The 20,716-nt window shown below is 37.8% G+C and overlaps 2 protein-coding genes across 4 annotated transcripts in view; one reads left to right on the top strand and one right to left on the bottom strand.

Moving 5' to 3' along the window:
* Positions 1-15,672, bottom strand: part of LOC124594790 (phosphomannomutase) — a 35,625-nt gene extending 19,953 nt beyond the window's left edge. The window contains exons 1-4 of one of the 3 annotated variants that reach the window (XM_047133205.1): positions 15,360-15,672; positions 14,978-15,071; positions 7,309-7,426; positions 7,153-7,229 (exon numbers count right to left, since the gene is read on the bottom strand). In XM_047133205.1, the coding sequence (XP_046989161.1) occupies positions 7,153-7,229; positions 7,309-7,426; positions 14,978-15,071; positions 15,360-15,460 (390 nt within the window). In that variant the 5' untranslated portion in view covers positions 15,461-15,672. Of the gene's footprint in view, positions 1-7,152; positions 7,230-7,308; positions 7,427-14,977; positions 15,072-15,145; positions 15,238-15,335 lie in introns of those variants that run through there. The other 2 variants (XM_047133207.1, XM_047133206.1) reach the window with 2 other exon arrangements.
* LOC124594789 (N-sulphoglucosamine sulphohydrolase) overlaps positions 15,429-20,716 on the top strand; it is a 111,547-nt gene continuing 106,259 nt past the window's right edge. The window contains exon 1 of the mRNA XM_047133204.1: positions 15,429-15,611. Within this exon, the coding sequence (XP_046989160.1) occupies positions 15,503-15,611 (109 nt within the window). The 5' untranslated portion in view covers positions 15,429-15,502. The remainder of the gene's footprint in view (positions 15,612-20,716) is intronic.

Here is a 20,716-nt window from a genome sequence, read left to right as displayed (position 1 = left end):
GTATATCACATAACATTTTACCATTGTTTTTTTGTCTTGTTGGCAAACAATGCATGCATTTGAAATGCCTGCTGTTGCATGTCTCTCAGTTAAGGAAGCTCTACTGTTGATATTTAAGCGGGTTTCTGCCAGTAGAAAGCAGGTAGAGGACAGTGTCTGGTTGTTCAGTTGCTGAAAACTTTTAGCCTACTGAATAAGATTATGTCTTGGGATAAGAAGTAAGAACTATTTTCTGAAGCAATATACCACACAATTTTTAAAATTTTTGCTTAATTATAATGTTAAAAGTGTTGAAATTTATATTATAGGTTATCCACAAAATTCACTTCATTATTATGGCTCCAAATTCAGTTATCAAATGTGAGTCACATGTATGTTACACTAGGCAGAACAGTCAATATAATGCTTCCTTCTTTCTCAGAAGCCTGTCTGTGCATGAAATCCTGGCTAGTCTTGAGGAGGAGGAGGAGGAGGAGGAGGAGGAGGAGGAGGAGGAGGTGGAAGAGGAGGAGGAGGAGGAGGAGGAGGTACTGAGCTTGCTGGAGCTAATGTGGAGTTGGATGAAAATTCTGGTGAAGAAGATAGGGTGGAAAGATAGATAATCTTAGAAAAAGGCAACTTCATGCTGGTGCAGAAGCAGTATCCAGCAACAAAAACAGGTTATTTGGTGAACCTGAGACTGTTTGCTCTCATGATGCAAAATCAGGAAATCTCATTTCAATCAAACAGAAAAGCTACAGATCCCAAATCTGTAACAAGAGATTAGAGAAAGGAGGACCTGCAAAGCGATAACACTTTATTTCTTGAGAGTGATCATATAAATACAGAAGGTTGTCTCCAGTTCAGTACTTTGAACTGTTTTGGAAATATGAAATAATTAAATTTCTCAGAATTGAATAAAAAAAATTCTTTGTTCTAGAACTGCCCAGATTCCAAAATTACACATGAAGAGATGAAAAGTTTTCTAGGAATTCTAATTCTCTCAGGCTATAATCCTCCACCTAGCAGAAGATGTTGCTGGGATTCAGGGTTGCACATGAGAGATGAAATGGTGCACAACGTGATGAGAAGAGACAGATTTGAAACAATTATGAGATTCATTCACTCATGCGATAACACACAAATCAATGTAAATGATAAAATTTGGTAACTTCATCCATTTACAAATATGTTAAGAAAAGTGTTCACTCTCCACTTTCAGGCTGGGCAAGATTTGGATTATGATGAGAACATGAGTAAGTATTTTGCGAAGCATGGATGCAAAGAATTTCTGAAAGGTAAACCCATTATATTTAGGTACAAACCATGGTGTCTAAACACAAACATGGGTTATCTAGTGGATTTTCAAATATACCAAGGAACCGATCCACAAAGGAACAAAGTGTACGAGGAAGCACTTGGAAAATGTGCTGCACCTCTGGTTCAAATGATTGATTCACTACCTGAAAAAAGTAAAAATCTGCCCTACAGGTTTTATTTTGACAATATGTTTACATCGCCAACATTATTGGTTCACTTAAAAGAACGAGGTTATGGCCCAACTGGCACTATTCGTGACAACTGTCTGCCTAACAAATGTCAACTTATACCCTCTAAGACAAGGTCCAAAAGGAATACGAGAAGAGATTTTGATTACAAGAGCAGCAAGGAGAGTGAGATGATTATTAGCAGATGGCTAGATAATTCTGCAGCAGCAGTTGCTTCGACCAGCCACGGGATCAATCCAGTAAGCTCTGTGAGCTGATATCCAAGACAAAAGAAGAATAGAAAAGTTGTACTGTGACCACATGTTATCAGAGAAAACAACAAAAGTATGTGAGGAACTGACCGATTGGATGGAAATGTAGCGTTACGTACAGTGAGCATCAGAGAAAAAAAATGGTGGTGGCCAATTTTTATGTGGCTACTGTATGTCTCTGTACATAATGCATGGCTTCTCTACAGAAATACAGGTATGAATATGCAACAACTGCAATTTCCATGCTACACTGTGAAATGTTATGCGACTTCCAATGTAACGATCCCTAGAGGTCCTGTAGGTAATCCATATCAAGGCAGAGTGCTGCAACATATCGAATATGATGAAATAAATCATATGGTAGCTATGGAGTCACAGAAAGAAAGAAGAGACTGTGCTGCACAAAACTGCAAAGGAACTCCAAGAACAATATGCAGCAAATGTAATGCAGGTTAGTGCATAGAGCGTTTTGTAATGTATCACAGAAAATGAATGCTGTTGCCTAAACATAGTGTAAATGACATGCACTGCTTTATCTTATTTACTGTCATGTATTTCACTAATAATGTATGATCTGCCTAGCGTGACATATATGTCACACCATATTTTCCTCACATTATTAATTACTTTTTTGTTTAGTTTGCTGCTGTAAGTTTCATTAATGACAATAAACAAATAAATATCTGATTTGTAAAATTCAGAAATGAAAATTAATTCAGGCAGAAATGGATTAACAATGAAATGTAGTCTGCACCTAATTTCAGCCACAAAGCAACCTAACTGACAGTTTTGTTTTGTATGGCCCAAATACTATGTTACAGGCTGTCTTTTTTTGACTGTAGAGTTGTGAGTGTGGTAGACTGTGGAATGTGTTCTCCAGTACCATGCAAAGTGCAGAGTCAAGAAAACTTACTCAACAGGAACATACATTATTATTTAATGACTCTCACACAGTACACCCATGATGGTGGCTCAGGGGCTGATCATGGTTATTACGCAGCAGGTGACGTCTCCAGTGAAATGCTGAGGCACCATAACAGCAGCAGGCAGTGACAGTGCCCTCACTAACTAAGTAGTTTGGCGGCTCTGTTGTGCAAAAAGGCCAGCCACTGGTGTCTTCTGCCTACACTCCATGGAATCCAGTAGAAATGTGCAAGTGCCCTAAGTTGAACTCACGCGCGCCCTGGAAACCCAGCTGGTGTATCAGACAATGCTGGCCAATGAACGGCCTCACCCAAACGGGTTCCTGTTCGAAGCCTGAAATCATCAGGTGGCTCATAGATCAGCAGCTTCACCTACTTGTTAACACTGCTTGATGAAACTTAGTCATGCATTCAACCGAAGACTGACGTGGAGATTGCACTGGTCAAATCCACAATGCCAGAAGCTGAGCTTGGAGCATTTATATTTCCTCTGGCCATGAATGGTATGTCGCAGGCTGGACTGCATACTGAACTGTGGACACACCATGTTGTGCTACACCATGTAGCAACCGAGTCAACCACTAATGGCAGAACACTTTTGATCTCTGCAATACTGCAGTGTTTGGCTGCAGAATTACACTGGTGGGAGGTCCACATATCCGTTGCATGACTATGGTGGTCTATCTGAGGCTCAGGCCACAACAATAATTACTCTCAATGATTTTATGACACAGCTAACTTCAGCTATGACACAACGATAGCCAAATGCTACAACATTTTTACATTTTGTAAAGAACACAACTCACTGGAAGTCCTGTCAAGGTCTGACTGAACATTGTATTTTTTGCCTTCTCCTTTGTTACACTTCATCACCACTGTTTAAAAGTTACAGCTATTATCATCTGCCATGAAATTATTGCACAATTATTATTTTTGTATGACAAGATGAAAATTTACATCTATGACAGCTGATGTGTCTCCATCCATGATAATGAACTGAATAAAAAATGTACGAGAATCAAGTGATAATTAAAATACCTGGTTGTACTTCAGTATGGTGTTTGGGATAGCATGTGTAACGAGTGTGGCTTGGGTTTGCACAAGGAACACTATTGGGAACCCTGCTTGTTGTCATAGAGCAGGTCACTGTTTCTGAATGCAGGCCATTTCTCACCACTATGAGACAAGTACAGTGCTAGGAAAGTTCTGCAGTATAGACGTCTTTATTTTAATATCCTAAAATAATTTCTACTGCTTTCAATAGGTTTCTTCATTCTTTGAAATCACTCCTAAAGTTGTACTCCTCCCCCTTTCCATGTCTTCTGATAGTTCGGCATATTTCTTGGTCCCCATCTCAAGGGTTCCTCATCACCACTATGCTTTCAGATACAGAAATAAAGTGAAATCACATGTGGTGGCATCAAATATTCAAAAAATTTGAAGCCATTTCAAGTTCATCAATAGCACAAATTGTTGACTAGTGTGCTTACATGTTGTCATTAGCAAAGTAGCAAGCCCAAGTGATCATTTTTCCTCAGCTGAATGTCACTCTTTTCAGCCCTCTTCTTGAAACGATAAGTGTTTACCATCCTCTTCTAGAGAGACTGGGCTATTCCGATAGTGGCAATGACACTTTCATCTTTATATATTCACTCCTTGTTTTTACAGGTAGGAATAAAATAGACAGAAGAGCCAAAGAAACTGGTAAACCTGCCTAATATCGCACTGCGCCCCCATGAACATGCAGAAGTGCTGCAACATGACGTGACATGAACTCCACTAATGTCCGAAATAATGCTAGAGGTAATTAACACCATAAATCCTGCAGGGTTGTCCATAAATCCGTAAGAGTATGGGCAGGTGGAGATCTCTTCTGAACAACACATTGCAAGGCATCCCACATATGCTTAATAATATTCATGTCTGGGGAGTTTAGTGGCCGCGTAAGTGTTTCAACTCAGAGGAGTGTTCCTGGAGCCAATCTGTAGTAATTGTGGAAATCTGGGGTGTTGCACTGTCTTGCTGGAATTGCCCAAGTTCTTTGGAATGCACAATGGACATGAAAGGCTGCAAGTGATCAAAGAGGATGCTTACGTATATGCACTGTCAAGAGTCATATTTACATGTATCAAGGGACCCATATCACTCCAACTGCACACACCCCACACCATTACAGAGCCTCCAGCAGTTTGAACAGTCGCCTACTGACATGCAGAGTCCATGGATTCATGAGGTTGTCACCACACCCGTACACGTCCATCTGCTCAATACAATTTGAAATGAGACTTGTCCAACCAGGCAACATGTTTCCAGTCAACAACAGTCCAATGTCAGGCAAGGTGTAAAGCTTTGTGTCGTGCAGTCATCAAGGCTACACAAGTAGGCCTTCGGTTCCAAAAGCCCATATCAATGATGTCTTGTTGAATGGTTCACATGCTGACACGATGATCCAGAACTGAAATCTGCAGACATTTATGGAAGGGTTACACTTCTGTCACATTGAATGATTCTCTTCAGTCATTGTTGGTCCCGTTCTTGCAGGATCTTTTCCCGACCGCAGCGATGTCAATGATTTGATGTTTTACCGGATTCCTGATATTCACAGTACACTCGTGAAATGGTCATACAGGAACATCCCCACTTCATCACTACCCCACAGATGCTGTTCCCATCATTTTTAGGTTAGGTTAGGTTAGGTTAGGTTGTGTGCCAATTGTAACACCACTTCAAACTCTAAATCTTGATAACCTACCACTGTAACAGCAGTAACCGATCTAACAACTGTGCCAGACACTTGTTGTCTCATAAAGGCGTTGCCAATTGCAGTTTTGTATTCTGCCTATTTACATATCTCTGTATTTGAATATGCATACCTATACCAGTTTCTTCGGCACTTCAGTGTGGCAATAAAACCAGGTTTTGTCAGTTACTGGCACTCTATTTCCACAAAGAAATGTTTTTCATACTTGTTAGTATTTCTTTAGAATACAAGATACTACAGACCAATTGCCGTTCTGTTAATGGGTATGATGTCAATGTTGAACAAAGCTGTCTCACTTTAAAGAGGCACTGCAGAATTGGACAGAATAGAAGGTATGGGCACACCCAATGAGTTAAATAATCATATGACAAATTATTGTCTTCCTCCACAAGTTACAATCCTTTAGCTCCATTCTCTTCAATGATTAATCATGTAGAGCAACTTCAATGGCAAGTGTTCTCAAGACCATAGTTACCCCTCTGAAGCTTCTGTACTTGTCTGACACTCTTCTCAAAGCCCTGAAGACAACTGGGATCGACGTCAGATTTCAAGAAAAAAATAGACAGCAAAATTGATCATCTCTTCTTTCACTCTGTTGGGACATACTTTGTTACACCAGCTGATCACAAGCAAGTTGTGCATTGTTCAGTTGGATTTTCATATTGTGAAAATCAGGTAGTATTTTTTCTCACTTATGTAGAACCACATTTCCAGGCCTCATTTGTACTACATTTCTGTGGTCCCTTAAATACTAGAATCATTTTCTACTTAAGTAAAGAGCTGCAAATTACATATCAAATCAGATTCCCATAAATAGGATTCCTACCTATTTTTCTTGAATTGCACGATTCAGTTTTTATAAACATTTATGCTGAATGGCGTGTCCTCAAGGTGAAAACTCTGCAGGAAGAGAACCTTTGCTGACCAACCCTATTATTTTTTTTTAAAAAAAAGAAATCAAGCTTTTGGTATGGAGTAAATCTTCCGAACACTTAGTTTGATGATGAGTGTGCTGGGGGCTAATTCGTTTACTCTCAATGTGTAATGAGTGTTACTGCTTATCAGAAAGCAGCTTAGGATACCACCTCTGTTTCATCACAGCACAAATTATGAATTTGAAATCAAACCTGGTCTCATGAATTCCCAAATGATGTGTACACTTTAGATTAAACTAGTCTTGCGTTTTCTTTACTTCTTATTAGGTTTGTACTGCATTATAGATTACTCTTCTTATGTCAACTAAAAGGCAAACAAAATAAGAGGCTCCGTGTTCATCTTTTCTTCTTCCTAGAACTGTTAATATAGTATCAAAATTCTCAGCAAAGAGAACATTACAATAGTGTAAGGTGTGAACCGATATCACACTTGAAGAAAGCATTTTATAGATCCACATATTATTGGATCATCAAAGCAGAAAATGTATTGTAATATATTATTAAAATGTTTCTCACAAGTAGAGAGAGAGAGAGAGAGAGAGAGAGAGAGAGAGAGAGAGAGAGAGAGAGAGAGAGAGAGAGACTCTTTTGTTTCAATCCTTTAATTATTTTCATCAACTGAATAATTATGTGTGGGAAAATGTGACTATAAAGTAACTTCCATAACAGCGCCAAAAATTACTAGAAACAATGGTATCTTCATTGATTAACTTGTTACTACTGACAAAAGGCTTCAGTTTGAGACATAGCAAATACAAGCAGCCATAGAACAAAATAGGTAAAATATGACTTTACCTGTTTACCAATTTCCTGTCCTCTCTTGTATGCAAGCAATCCATTTTCAGCAAACACATAATCATATTTCTGAAGTGCTGGAATTTAAGAATTATCTCCTATTAATTGCATGAAGTATTTTGATATATGCCATAAAATATTTTTTCTCTCACTTACCACTTTCACCTCCCAGCTGTCGAAGAATTTTTGACAGATCTGAACCACCAACAACACCAATGTTACATTTTGGTTTTATTTGTGTTTGAAGAAACTGTTCCATACCAGGTTCAATTATCTAAAAGATAACAAAGCCTTTTTGAGAAAATTGCCAAATACTCACTCTGTAAAATACTTCTTAAAGCTGAATTAACACTTCACATGTGTAAACTTTCAAGAAGATGCTTACAGAACACTAGCTTGACCAATGCTTTAGTACTGCATGCCAGTCTAAGACTCTTGCCAGTCAGGATTAATTGAGGAAGTAGATAAGTTCCAGAGAAGAGCAGTGCCTTTCATCACTGGTTTGTTAGTAAGTAGGAAACCATTCTGGATGTGCTTCATGAGAGGCATTGTGTGTGGTGGAGATAACCATTACAGTTTCAAGAGCTTGTGTTCAAAAGAAGAGTCTGACAACACATACATTTCGCTAATAGACCATGATTGAAAAATCAGAGAAATTAGAACTCCTACAGCTTACCAACATTCATTTTCCCAAGCATCAGTATCAGTTGTTAAGGGAACAAATGAAATGGGGGGGGGGGGGGGATGAGAATGATGATGGTACCAAAAGCATCCTTTGTCACACACAGTAATGTGACTAGCAGAGTATAGGTGTAGATGTTGGAATGTGAGTTGTTCACATTGTATACACTAGCTGTTACCCTTGGCTGAGCTCGCATATCAATAGTTTTGTTATGATGAGTGATGGTGAATAAGTAAAGTAATCTATTATAAGTGCAACAATGTCAGCTGCCCTCCTGCGTCTGGCTGTCTGGGTAACCATACTTGCCCCCCCCCCCCCCCCCCCTCCACAAGTCTCCCAATGCCTGATGCTGCGGCAATCAGTGTGGATGGAGAGGCTTTGGTAAAAGCATGCATCTATGCATCCTGCTACCAAAGTAACTACATATCATACAATGTGCATATTATGCAACAAATTTAATAATTTTTAAAAATGGTTTATTTCACTGATGTAACAACATCCTCTTAGGGGTTAATTTTTTTACTTTATAAAGTAGTCAATGTTGTTCCTCAGGATTCAAGCCATCTTTGTACCAAATTTCTTTGATTTCTGTTCAGCAGTTCAGTTGTGAAAATATGAGACTCCACACTAATAATAACAGTAAGGATACCATATTTGGTTCTTTTTATAAGGAAAACCTCCCTCTCATGATCCATCCTGACAAAGTAAATCTATATGTACCTGAAACAAACATGAAATTAACTGATAGGTAGTCTAATTTTCAGGATATGAGCCATAATACCTCCAAAACTGATGCATTTTCCAGTAAGTTAATGTATATGCAGAATATATGGACATATATGTACATGCTGAATGAATTTCATCAAAATCTTGTTTACTGAGAATAGAGCATTAAAAATAGTTGTTTCAGGTGGCTCATTTATTCAAATGAGAAAACTCACACAAAGAGGCTTACGACGGAGAACTAGCTGGTAGTTGGCATTGCCGGGGTATGTATTTATGTCAATCTTCTATTAGTCAGCCTACCCTCTCTCTTTTCGTACCCTCCTCCTACTCTCTCTCCCTGACATCTTCTCCCTCCCCCCCCCCCCCCCCTCCCATCCATTTCCTCCTCTGTGTCTCTATGTCCACCTCCTCCTCTCCCCTCTCTCTGTCCATTTCCTCCTCCCCCCTATCCATGCATATCCCCTCCTTCCACCTCACTGTCTGACCATTTCCTCCTCCCTTCTTTCCCACATTATTACGCTCTCCCAAGTAGGATGCCAGTAGTTCTTACTACAACACTACATTTTTTCAGGTCGTAACTAATATGTGCACCAAATTTGGTAGAAATCATTTAGGATAAGCTTTTTATCCATGGCTTTGCTCACATATGCGGATGTCAAATATAATTCACATATATTTAAAATATTTCACACATAATTCTACTCGACCATCACAGGAATGAAAACAATATTCATACTACAGAAGAAAGCCTTTTGAATTATATTGAAAAATAAGTTTCAATACTTTGATTTTTCCACCATATATTTGAGAGCACTGTGACTGTGTTACAAGATCCCACAAAACTGGAGGCCAATGAAACTGTTCATCCCCCATAACACAAGGAACAGAAAACAATTTCTGTGCATTTCACACAAACTTCATAACTGAAAAAAGACCTAAATACTCTGGTATCAAGTTAATATGCACATTGCGAAGAGACTTACAAAACCTTAAAACTGAAATGATGATCCTAGCAACCGTAAATAGTTTCTACTAGAAGAAGAATTATATGGTGTGGCTGAGTGCATGAGCAGACAGTCAGTAAAAGTTCATTCTATGAGTTATACATTTCACACACTACATACAGACACACTAGTATTAGGTTGGTTGGTTGGTTGGTTGTTTCGGGGAAGGAGACCAGACAGCGAGGTCATCGGTCTCATCGGATTAGGGAAGGACTGGGAAGGAAGTCGACCGTGCCCTTTGAAAGGAACCATCCCGGCATTTGCCTGGAGCGATTTAGGGAAATCACGGAAAACCTAAATCAGGATGGCTGGACGCGGGATTGAACCGTCGTCCTCCCGAATGCGAGTCCAGTCTAGTATTAGGAATTAGTATTATAAAGTGAACCAGAATTAGTAACACTCACAAACACAGGATAACATTATGTCAAAAAACTATACATTTTCTTAACTCTGGTAATGGAAGCCATTATGTATATAGTGCACAAGCTATTATATTTCATTACTGCATAACCTAATATATGTATATTGTCTAGATTGTGAGCATAATGACCTGACTTATGTTAAATGTACATATCTGCACAAAAGATAATTTATGAGAATAATAAAAATCACAATTACAATATTTCACCAGTACCTCTAGCAAATTTCGCCTTGCAGTTTCATTTTCCTACAGCTTAATGTTTATGATGATGTTATCTCCTTAACTATGTGCTATGCAATAAAATAACCTTGCAGTTACATCCAGTGGTATATGTGGCTACTATATGCGAAATGTGTTGTGGACAGAGTTAGTAGTAGTAAAGTAATAAACTAAAACATTATGCATGTTGTGGCAGCTTTCCAAGCGTCTCAGTGTTCATGACACCATACCCCCTTAACTGTCTCTTGAACACTGATATATTTTTCTAGGTACATTCAGCAGCATACATGGATACTGTCTGCAACATGTTTTGCGAACAGAAAGTGATGTGTAGACCAAGTTTGGTTGAGGAGATATGGAACACATATACCCACATACATACATACAGGTATTAGCTTTATTAATCATCTTGAGGTTGAAGCTCTTTTGTCTGTGTTTGCTTTAACAAGACATCGGCTTTTGGATGGGGTCCACCTTCAGCAAAACACAGTTTTGTTTTATATCCCAAACATGTTTCATTGCAGGTGCAGCATCATCAGCGAACTTTTATTTTATGGCTGTTAAACATAAAGAATGTTCTTTACTGTTTGTATACATGTAAATATTAGTTTTCAAATTTTGAAAAACACACACAATTATGTATTCGTACCTTTTTACCACATGGTGTACAGTAAAGAATATTCTTTATGTTTAACAGCCACAAAATAAAAGCCAACAGATGATGCTGCATCTGCAGTGAAACATGTTTGGGATATAAAACAAAATTGTGTTTTGCTAAAGGTGGACCCCATCCAAAAACGTATTTATTACTAACTTTATTGTTCTCTTTCTGTCAATGGATCATTGTTCCACTTATGAACAGCAATTATTTTCAACTTAAAATAAATGTAATATGGAGATGGGTTATTCACTTATTGATTTGGATTAATCACTTTTTGATGTAGGCATAATCCAATATGTTACATTTAAAGAGTGGTAGTAAAAGTCCATGGTTTTGGAAGCTGTACATGATTTATGGGTGCAAAAACTTCTCATTTTTAACTATAAGAAGTTATAGCTGATAATTAAAATATAAGGGTACTGTTAATATATGAATCTGCACTGATCCAAAATACTTTTGTGCTACCTGCATTTCTGTGAATGTATGAGACATTAGAGTCAAGAAAAATAGGGAATAAAATAATAAGCCGTATATGAAAAGAAAAAAAGAACTCATTTGTGAAATCAAAATCTGCTATTGGGGAAACATTCTATACGATGTTCTCCACCGCTTGTTTTGCAACATGCTTGTATCCCACTGGACATGGAATTCAATAGACAGCCTCAAAGTGAACTGATTTCAGCATGCTCAATTGGTTTCAAGACAGCAGATGCCACATGCCATTCCATTTGGTTGATTACTACCTCCTACAGGAAAGTATTCATAAGTTTGGTGCATTATGCTCATGTATTATCATCTTGAAAAATTAACCCATCAATGAAATGTTGGCTGTAGGTGTGGACAATAATTTGGAGTATCCTGTCCCAATACTGTACAACATTCAAATTAATCTTGATATTGATGAAGGGTGTCCAACATCTGTATATGATATCAGCTCAAAACATGACTGAACCACATCCCTGCTGAACCTGTTGGCTTGCATTGTTACTTGTATGTTTCCACAGTTTTCTAAACCAATCATTAAGCATAATACAAATCCTGCACTCATCAATGAAGCAAATCTGATATTACTAATCCTGGTTAGATTCCAGGCGTTCCATGTCCATCTTCTTCGCGCACCATAGTGATGGAAGATTTGTATTGTTGCCCATAATGGATGCCTACAGGCCACACAGAAGCTTAATATAATGTTCAAAACTGTGCTCCCAAAAAAGAAAACACGTAGTTCTGTTGCATTCTCCTCAGGATGTCCTAGTGCCTTAATCTGCAGGAAGCAGGAGGTGTAGTTGACTGTGGGTGACCACTAAAAGACAGATCTTCTATATTCAGTGTCACAAGATATTAGTCGAATGTTCGAAATGCATCACTAGGGTGAACACCAATACAGTGGGTAACTTCCTATGCTGACAAAGCTTCTTGTTGTAGAGCGACAGTAGCTACAATGTCGAAGCTTGAAATGACGATCTAAGGCACGTTGACAGAATGAACAGTATACAAGTGTTACAGAGTCCCAATCATAAATGGAAACACTGTATACACAACCAAAGAATGCTTTGTTTCATTACTGAGATAGCTGTACATAGCAATTTCCTGTGGTCAAAAGGGAACTTAGAAAGAGGTTTTTGACAAAATTAAATAAATAAATAAAATTGTGCTACTCATGCAGGTGATGCCAAACTGTTTTTAATCAGTTTACTATCGAAGAACACTATTGCAGACCAATCAACGCGAATGTGAAACACAATACATTTCCACCGTTAGATAAATGTGTGCCAATCCAGACACAGACAATGCATGTGCAGATAAACCACAATGTATTACTTGTTTATGTCAGCATGCACAGAATGCATCAATTATAACAATATTGGGATACAGAACTATCATCTCTAAGGCTGTAATAAAATTTTCTGTTTAAAATTTGAGTTATGGCAAATTCTGTTTAAAATATCACTCGTAGCAGCAGGTACTGAAATAGGGCTTTGTCTTTGAGGTCACCAAACTTACTGCTGTTTGGCATATTGCATGTACACATAAAACGGTCTGTTTCACAGCTGTTTCTGTAGGTTTACAGTGGTATAAATGAACAATGCATTTAATTGAAACACACAACACGATCAATTCAGTCTTAAAACATTACTGTTTATAAGAAATTCAAAGGCTGTTGTCATTCAAATAAAAGCTGGCTGATGTAGTAATCAATGCTAGTCATGATGAACGGCAATGAAAATCACTAAAATTCAACAAGGCACTAAGGTCCAGTCGAAAGACAATTTGCTTCTTTCTTAATCATAGTTTGCCACAGATCACTTTTGTTCTCAATGATTAAAAAATAACTCAGGTTACACCCACCTCATGTAAAAACTGTAGGCTTGATACGTAGAACTACTATACTACATCAACTGTTCACATTTTAAGCATACTCATCTACCTGGGATAAAATGACCATCTTGATGATATCCAGCAAGAATTCTGCAGACACTAGTCCTGTGAAACTTGTGCTTTTCACATATATCTTGACAATCATAGATAGACACAAGCTGGTTCATTCAGTGTTTGTGAAGTTTCAAAAAGCTTTTGACTCCATACCAAACTTACAACTACTAAAGAAAACGTTTCTGTCATATATCTAGCTAAGATTACCACTATGTTTGAAACTTCTTGACATGTTGAGCATACCATGTTATATGCTAATGACTTAGTAGATGAACCATCAGCTCCACTAGACTTATGTAGGTCTAACGAACAATGTTTTGTTTCTTGAAAATAAGGGGGGCTTTTCATCTGTTGAAATACTGTTACCAACTGCATTCCTGTAAGTTATAAATAATGAATTAAAAACAATCTGCTGAGATGAGCAATCACCCCCACCCCCTCTTTCCCCAGCGGTCTCTGGAATCTGCAGTCTATCCTACAAGAAGGGTAACTGACATGATAAATGTTATTAGTACTGTGAAAAGGCTCCGTTGTAGCAGTAACTCTTAAACAAATTTTACGAACTATTACATAAAAAATGCATGACAAGTCAAGTATGTGTCAACCACAAAGTCAATATAATAGTCACTGCATACACAAGAATGTGTGAAGGATATCTATAGCTAAAACATACAAACAAATAAGTGCATGTGTTATGGAGGATAGGCATCATATGTCTACAAATATACTAAGGGACTGCACCATCCACAAGACCCTAGATACTTACAATAATGATTGTTGCCTATTTTGACAGTGAGTCTGCTTTGCAATACAACTGATCCACTTAGTCACAAGCTAACAAATGTGCTCAAGAAAAGAAGGTGTTTAGCATGGCTCACAATCACCTTTGCTTATCCTGGATGACCTCATTGTGATCAGCAAATTTTGCAGTGGTCTTTTAATCATCCAGACAAGTTAAAATTTAACAGTGTGAAGAGCATGTTTCATCATTTCAAATTTCGGATCATGCAGTGGATCTGTTGTATATGCAGTCATACGAGAGAGCAGCCTATCACAGAGAAGCACTTCTTGTGTGACATTGTTGAAGTGCCTTACTAACATGTCATTGTAATAAGCACTAATCACAGTTTGGATCCCCTCCTGAAACTCCACCAATATATAGCCTTTGACAGCACAAAAGACATTTAGAATTATTTGATCAGTGGATGGCTACATCATAAACTGCTGATGTGAATCCTGATTAACTGTGTTCTGCAGCACTTTTCTAAGCATCGGTTAAAACTTGCATACGCATACAGTAGTCTTCTTGTGTGTGGAAATTAATTCTAATGTTTAGAAGAGTTTTACTCACATAATGTATGAACCTATAAAATAGATGTCTCAATTCTGCATATACTTTGACAAAGGAGAATGTTCTTTCTTTAAGATGACGAAATTGTACTTAATAAAACCCTGTCCTCAGTAAGTAACTGTTGAGAAGTAATATGTTATAAAGTGATTTGTTATTCTGGGCTAATATTAGAAGAAATGTTGAAATCTGAGAAAGGGGCTCGGGAGAAGTACGTACACGCAAATAAAACTGCTCGATAAAAACACACAAAACGAGCACTTGACACTGTTTTACTTTGTTCACATTTTATGTGGTGGTGACAGGCGAGAAATTAATCAAATTGTAATACCTGCACTGGTGCAGTAAGTGTACCATCCACGTCAAATAAGCACAGGATTTCATCTCTTCCGCTCATGTTTTTGCAGCAGACGCCTTCTCTTGACCTACAAAGAAAACATTTAATCAACACTTGGTTTGTATTGGATACTATTGTTTTATGTCTGGTTACTACTGACACGATGACCTAGCCACTTGAGAGAAATTAGCCAGCGTGTTAATAAACTTTTCCGCTGACAGAGCACCTACTGATGACATCTCACGCTACTTTATCTTTCCACAAATGTAGACAACATTGTATTGTACAAAAATAATGTAAGGTCATGTTTTTCTTCTGTTGTCAATTACTTATTCCTGAAATTAACCCTTACAATCTGCAAGTATGTGTTCCTTACAAGTGTTTTCTCTTCAAACAACTGGCGCCGAACCATAACCGGCACACGCGTCGGTAAACAAACGTAGTTGGCACTATTGCCAGTTTGGCATTACAGTACATGTGACGTGTCAAGTGTAAACAATCTTTCAGTGAAATTGCGAGATGTGGGTTTATTCTGGCACACGTTCACCCACAATATTTCACTTTGTTTTAATAGTGTTTGTGCTCACAGACAACGTTGTGTGCAACAGAAATGTGTTACTACTTGTTGGTTGGTATTAAAAGGACATACGCATGTCGATTTACTACATTGCTAATGATTTGTCATATGTAACAGGATGAGGAAAATGGTTCGAAGCTCTGAGCAGATTACAGATTCATAGAATCACAGGTGTCGTGATTCGATGTACATTTCCTAGTCGGTCTGTTAAGAAAAAAAAGAAAAGAAAAAAGAAATACAAATTGCGGGCATAGACGAACCGTATCCAAAGACTTTTTTTTTCAATTCCTTCTGGTATGTGACTTCAGATTTGGTTTCAAGTTTCATAAGTAAAATATAGAATGCAGTAGATGTGATAAAAGAAAGGAAGGTGAATTTATTTAGCAGATGGCAGTTGAATTATTCTATGATTTATATTTTTTCATACCTCTGCTAGCGCAGTTGATAGTTTAACTAGGAGCGCCAAAGATTACTATTTTGTCACGCAGAAAAGCAACCGCGAGATATGAATGATGATATAATTTTTTTTTTTTGTGTTATGTAAATACATGTTTATGACCTAAACAGTAACACTTCATATGTGTAACGGAACAAAGTTAGTTGTTGTCAATCTGCAGTAGCCCCTGCCTTATTCTTATTATCCACATGAAATAGTAATATCCCAGCATTGAATGGCATTCGTCAACAATCACTCTTGTCGTAATTTATAAACTCAGCAGGGGCAGTTAGCATATCTCACTAAACTAAAACCCCAAACAGAAACGAATTTAGACTAGCAGTACCGATAGTGTAATACTGAATGTTCGAAATGAGTGATTCCTCAGCAACATACATCGAACAGATATTGCCTGTGTAGGCCAAAAGTCTGAATATGAGTTTCATTTGCGGTATAGAATTTTGACTTGTTAGGAAATTTGCACATAGTATACAAAATAGTATATACATCTTGGCAGTATATTATTTATAACAATTATTACTCTAGCCAGAAGACCTGGCAGTACTGCAAGACATATGTGTAGTGTGTCAACAACTCCAAAAACCTGATAGAAAGAAGCACAAAATATTAAAGTTTAATATCCCATTGATAAGAAGATAACATGGAACACAAGCTCAGACCAGACAAGGAAGATCTTGTTGGTTGAATAAAAATTTGAGCCCACTTCTTCTGAACGCAAGCCTAGTGTTTTAACTACTGTGCTGCCTACCCTGGTAAAAACTTACTTACAGTATAAAACTCAGTTTAGTAAACTGTGCTGTAAATGATGTAACAGAAAGGCAAGCTTGGTTTCTGCCCAGGAAAAAAATACATGTTCACAAAAGTTAAACTTCACACTGTTTATTAAGAATGCTATGGACAATAACAACATTGTGGGCTTGCCACTCATAGATATCTCTGCCAGCTAAAATGGGTTAACACCAGACATCTGGTGCACAAGATCTACATTAAAACAAAAGGTTTCACACTTAAGATGACAACATGACTACATAGTTTGCAGAATTCAAGGATGGAAGGCACTGGTAATTGCAACAGAAAAATAGTCTACTTAATGGCAGCATACTAACACCAACACATTTTAGTTTTTATACCAATGACCACTCTTCATGAACAAAGTATCCTGCAGAGGTGAGATGGCTTCACCTGGAACCAAAACAGAGGGTTAACTGTGTAGAGGCCAGACATCAGAGATCTTTGGAGAAAAGAGAAGCAGCTGTATGAAAATCAAGAACTCAGGCGGCAAACCAGTACTAAGCAAAGAATGGAAAGCTGAAAAATGGAAGGAATATATAAGAAGGGCTCTAAGCTATGAAGTAAATGATATGAGGTGGTAGATATGATACTGTGAGAAGTATCTGCTAGAGGAAGGAAATACCTAAGTCAAAACAAGGCCCATGGAGCAGATGACATTTCCTCAGAATTATTGAGATTCTTGGGAGAGCCAGCCATGACAAAACTATTCAATCTCATGTGCAAGATATATGAGACAACTAAAATACCTTTAAGAAGAATGTAATCATTGTAATTCCAAAGAAGGCAAGCACTAACATGTGCGAGTTTTACCAAACCATTAGGTCAGTCTTGAAAATACTGATACAGATTGTTTACAGGAGAATAGAAAAACTACAAAAAGCCAATATTGGGGAAGATCAGTTTGGGTTCCAGGAAAATGTAGGAACATGTGAGACCATACTGATCCTATAACTTATCTCAGAAGATAGGCGAGAGAAAGGCAAACCTTGATTTATAGCATTTGTTGATTTAAAGAAAGTGTTGGACAATGTTGACTGGAATACACTTTTGAAATTCTGAAGGTAGTAGGGATAAAATATGGAGGGGGGTGGGGGGGACAAACGTATAGTTCCAGAAGAGGGGCAGCAGCCTTCTCACAGTTTCTGGGGCAACAATATGGGTGATTGACTAATCTGGCCTTGTAACATTGCAACATGGCCTTGTTGTGCTAGTACTGCAAGAGGCTAAAAGCAAGGGGAAACAACTGTTAGATCGTAACTGAGCAGATGTGTAAGAGAATCTAAGGGAAATGGATAGGTCAATGATCGATTATAAATACTGTGTCAAATAGTGGTAGTGCAGGAGCAGGTTTAATAACTAGCAAGAAAATTTAAATGTAAGTAAATTACTATGAATGGTATAGTGAACACATTATCATAGCCAAGACAGACATGATGACAATGCCCATAAGTTTATAGTTCCACAGATGATCAAGAGATTGAAGGAATTTGTAATGAGATAAATGGAATTATGCTGATAGGGAAGGGAGATGAAATTTTAATTGTGTTGGGGGACTGGAATTTGAGTGTAGGAAAAGGAAGAGAAGGAAAAATAATAGGAGAAAATGGCCTGGGGGAAGGGAATCACAGAGAAAACCGTGTGATAGAATTCTGCGAGAACGTAATTTAATCATTGCTAACACTTGGTTTGAGAATCATGTAAGAAGATTACTTACATGGAAGAGAACTGGAGACACTGGAAGGTTTGAGATTGATTACTTAATGGTAAGAAGAGACTTCGAAATAAGATTTAAACTCTAAGATATTTTCAGGGGCAGATTTGGATTCTGACCATAATTTATTGGTTATATAATGCAGATTAAAACTGAAGAAACTACAAATAGATACAAAATTAAGGAAACAGGTCCTGAATAAATTAGATGAGCCAGAGGATGCTCAGAGTTTCAGAAGGAGCATTAGGTAATGTTTGATTGTAACAGAAGACGAATGGATAGCTTTGAGAGATGAAATAGTGAAGGCAGTAGAGGACCAAATAAGTAAAAAGACAAGGCATAATAGAAATCCTAGGATACACAGGAGATCATCTTCCACATTTCACAGTTAGGCAATTGTCTGTTCTGTATCCAATTTTAGCTGTCACCTCATTCTGGGTCTTCTTATGATGCTCCTTTCTCTTAGTCTGATGTGGGATTCTCTTTACACTCATTCTTTTTAGGTGATGTTTCCATAGTGTTTTATTTTCTTCTGTCTTTTCATTGATATTATAAATCTGTAGTTGATTCCTAATATTCTCATTTCTTATATGGTATTCCCTGATATCACCTCTCATTTCCCTCAGAAATCTATTTCTACCACTTGTAGTTTACTTTTATCTCACTTTTTAGGGAGATATTGAAGACTGACAGAAATTGCAAAATGGCTAAACAGGAATGTGCAAGTCTGTAGAAACATGCATAAGCTGGGGAAAGATAGATGCTGCCTATAGAAAATTAGAGAGATCTTTGGAGAAAAGAGAAGCAGCTGTATGAAAATCAAGAACTCAGGTGGCAAACCAGTACTAAGCAAAGAATAGAAAGCTAAAAAATGGAAGGAATATATAAGAAGGGCTATAAGTTATGAAGTAAATGATGATGAGGTGGTAGATATGATACTGTGAGAAGTATCTGACAGAGCAAGGAAATACCTAAGTCAAAACAAAGCCCCTGTAGCAGATGACATTTCCTCAGAATTATTGAGAATCTTGGGAGAGCCAGCCATGACAAAACTATTTAATCTCATGTGCGAGATATATCAGACAACTAAAATACCTTTAAGAAGAATGTAATCATTCAAATCCCAAAGAAGGCAAGCACTAACATGTGCGAGTTTTACCAAACCATTAGTTGAAAAGGTCAGTCTTGAAAATACTGATGCAGATTGTTTACAGAAGAATAGAAAAACTACAAAAAGCCAACATTGGGGAAGATCAGTTTGGGTTCCAGGAAAATGTAGGAACATGTGAGACCATACTGATTCTATAACTTGTCTCAGAAGATAGGCGAGAGAAAGGCAAATCTTGATTTATAGCATTTGTTGATTTAAAGAAAGTGTTGGACAATGCTGACTGGAATACACTTTTGAAATTCTGAAGGTAGTAGGGATAAAATATGGGGGTGAAAGGTAATTTACAGCTTGTATAGAAATCAGACTGCAGTTATAGGAGTTGAAGGACATGAAAAGAAAGCAGAGGGCAAGAAGGAAGTGGTCCACAGCCAGTAATGGAGGTGCATCCAGCATCTCTCCCCCTCCCCCTCCCCCCCCTTCCTCCTCCCACCAACATGTTACTTCATCCACAGTTTGTAACCATGGACGTGTGCTGGCAGCATCTCTGTTGTTGCTCCATCTGCTCCTAAAGTCAGTTTCTTGTGGCATACCTCCCTCCTCTTCTTAATCAGATTAAGTGCAGGTTCCTAGAACTTACTAAGGATATAGGCCCCACCATGGCTCATCAGCATTTCTCTTACACAAATCTTGGTAGATGCTTTAATGACACAGTCCCAGAAGTTCAATATATGTTTCAGAACCATAGTCTGGCCATAATCTGTTCCATGTAATTGTACTAGGCAATGTTTCATTATTACTGACATGTTAGGTTGCTGCAGTGTTCTTGCCAATGATCTTCGACAGTATGCATGCTCTTACTGTATGTGTCATACCACACTTCAAGGTATCTGACAGATCTCAGATTTCTGTAGTCTGATGTCATCCTTGTTACTACGAAGCAGGTCCATATTTTTGCTGGTGGCTGGAACATTGTCTTCACTTGGTGTTTCTGGAGAATTCATCATACCTTTCTGAATAATGCGCCATAAAATGGAATAACACAATGGCTGCATCTCATGAGGTTCCTCTCCTGTTAGGTCTCTGAA

Source organism: Schistocerca americana, chromosome 2 (assembly GCF_021461395.2).
Source record: "Schistocerca americana isolate TAMUIC-IGC-003095 chromosome 2, iqSchAmer2.1, whole genome shotgun sequence".
NCBI classification, from domain to species: domain Eukaryota; kingdom Metazoa; phylum Arthropoda; class Insecta; order Orthoptera; family Acrididae; genus Schistocerca; species Schistocerca americana.
The sequence above is the reverse complement of the archived record's forward strand: the minus strand, read 5'-3'. Positions and strand labels throughout refer to the sequence as shown.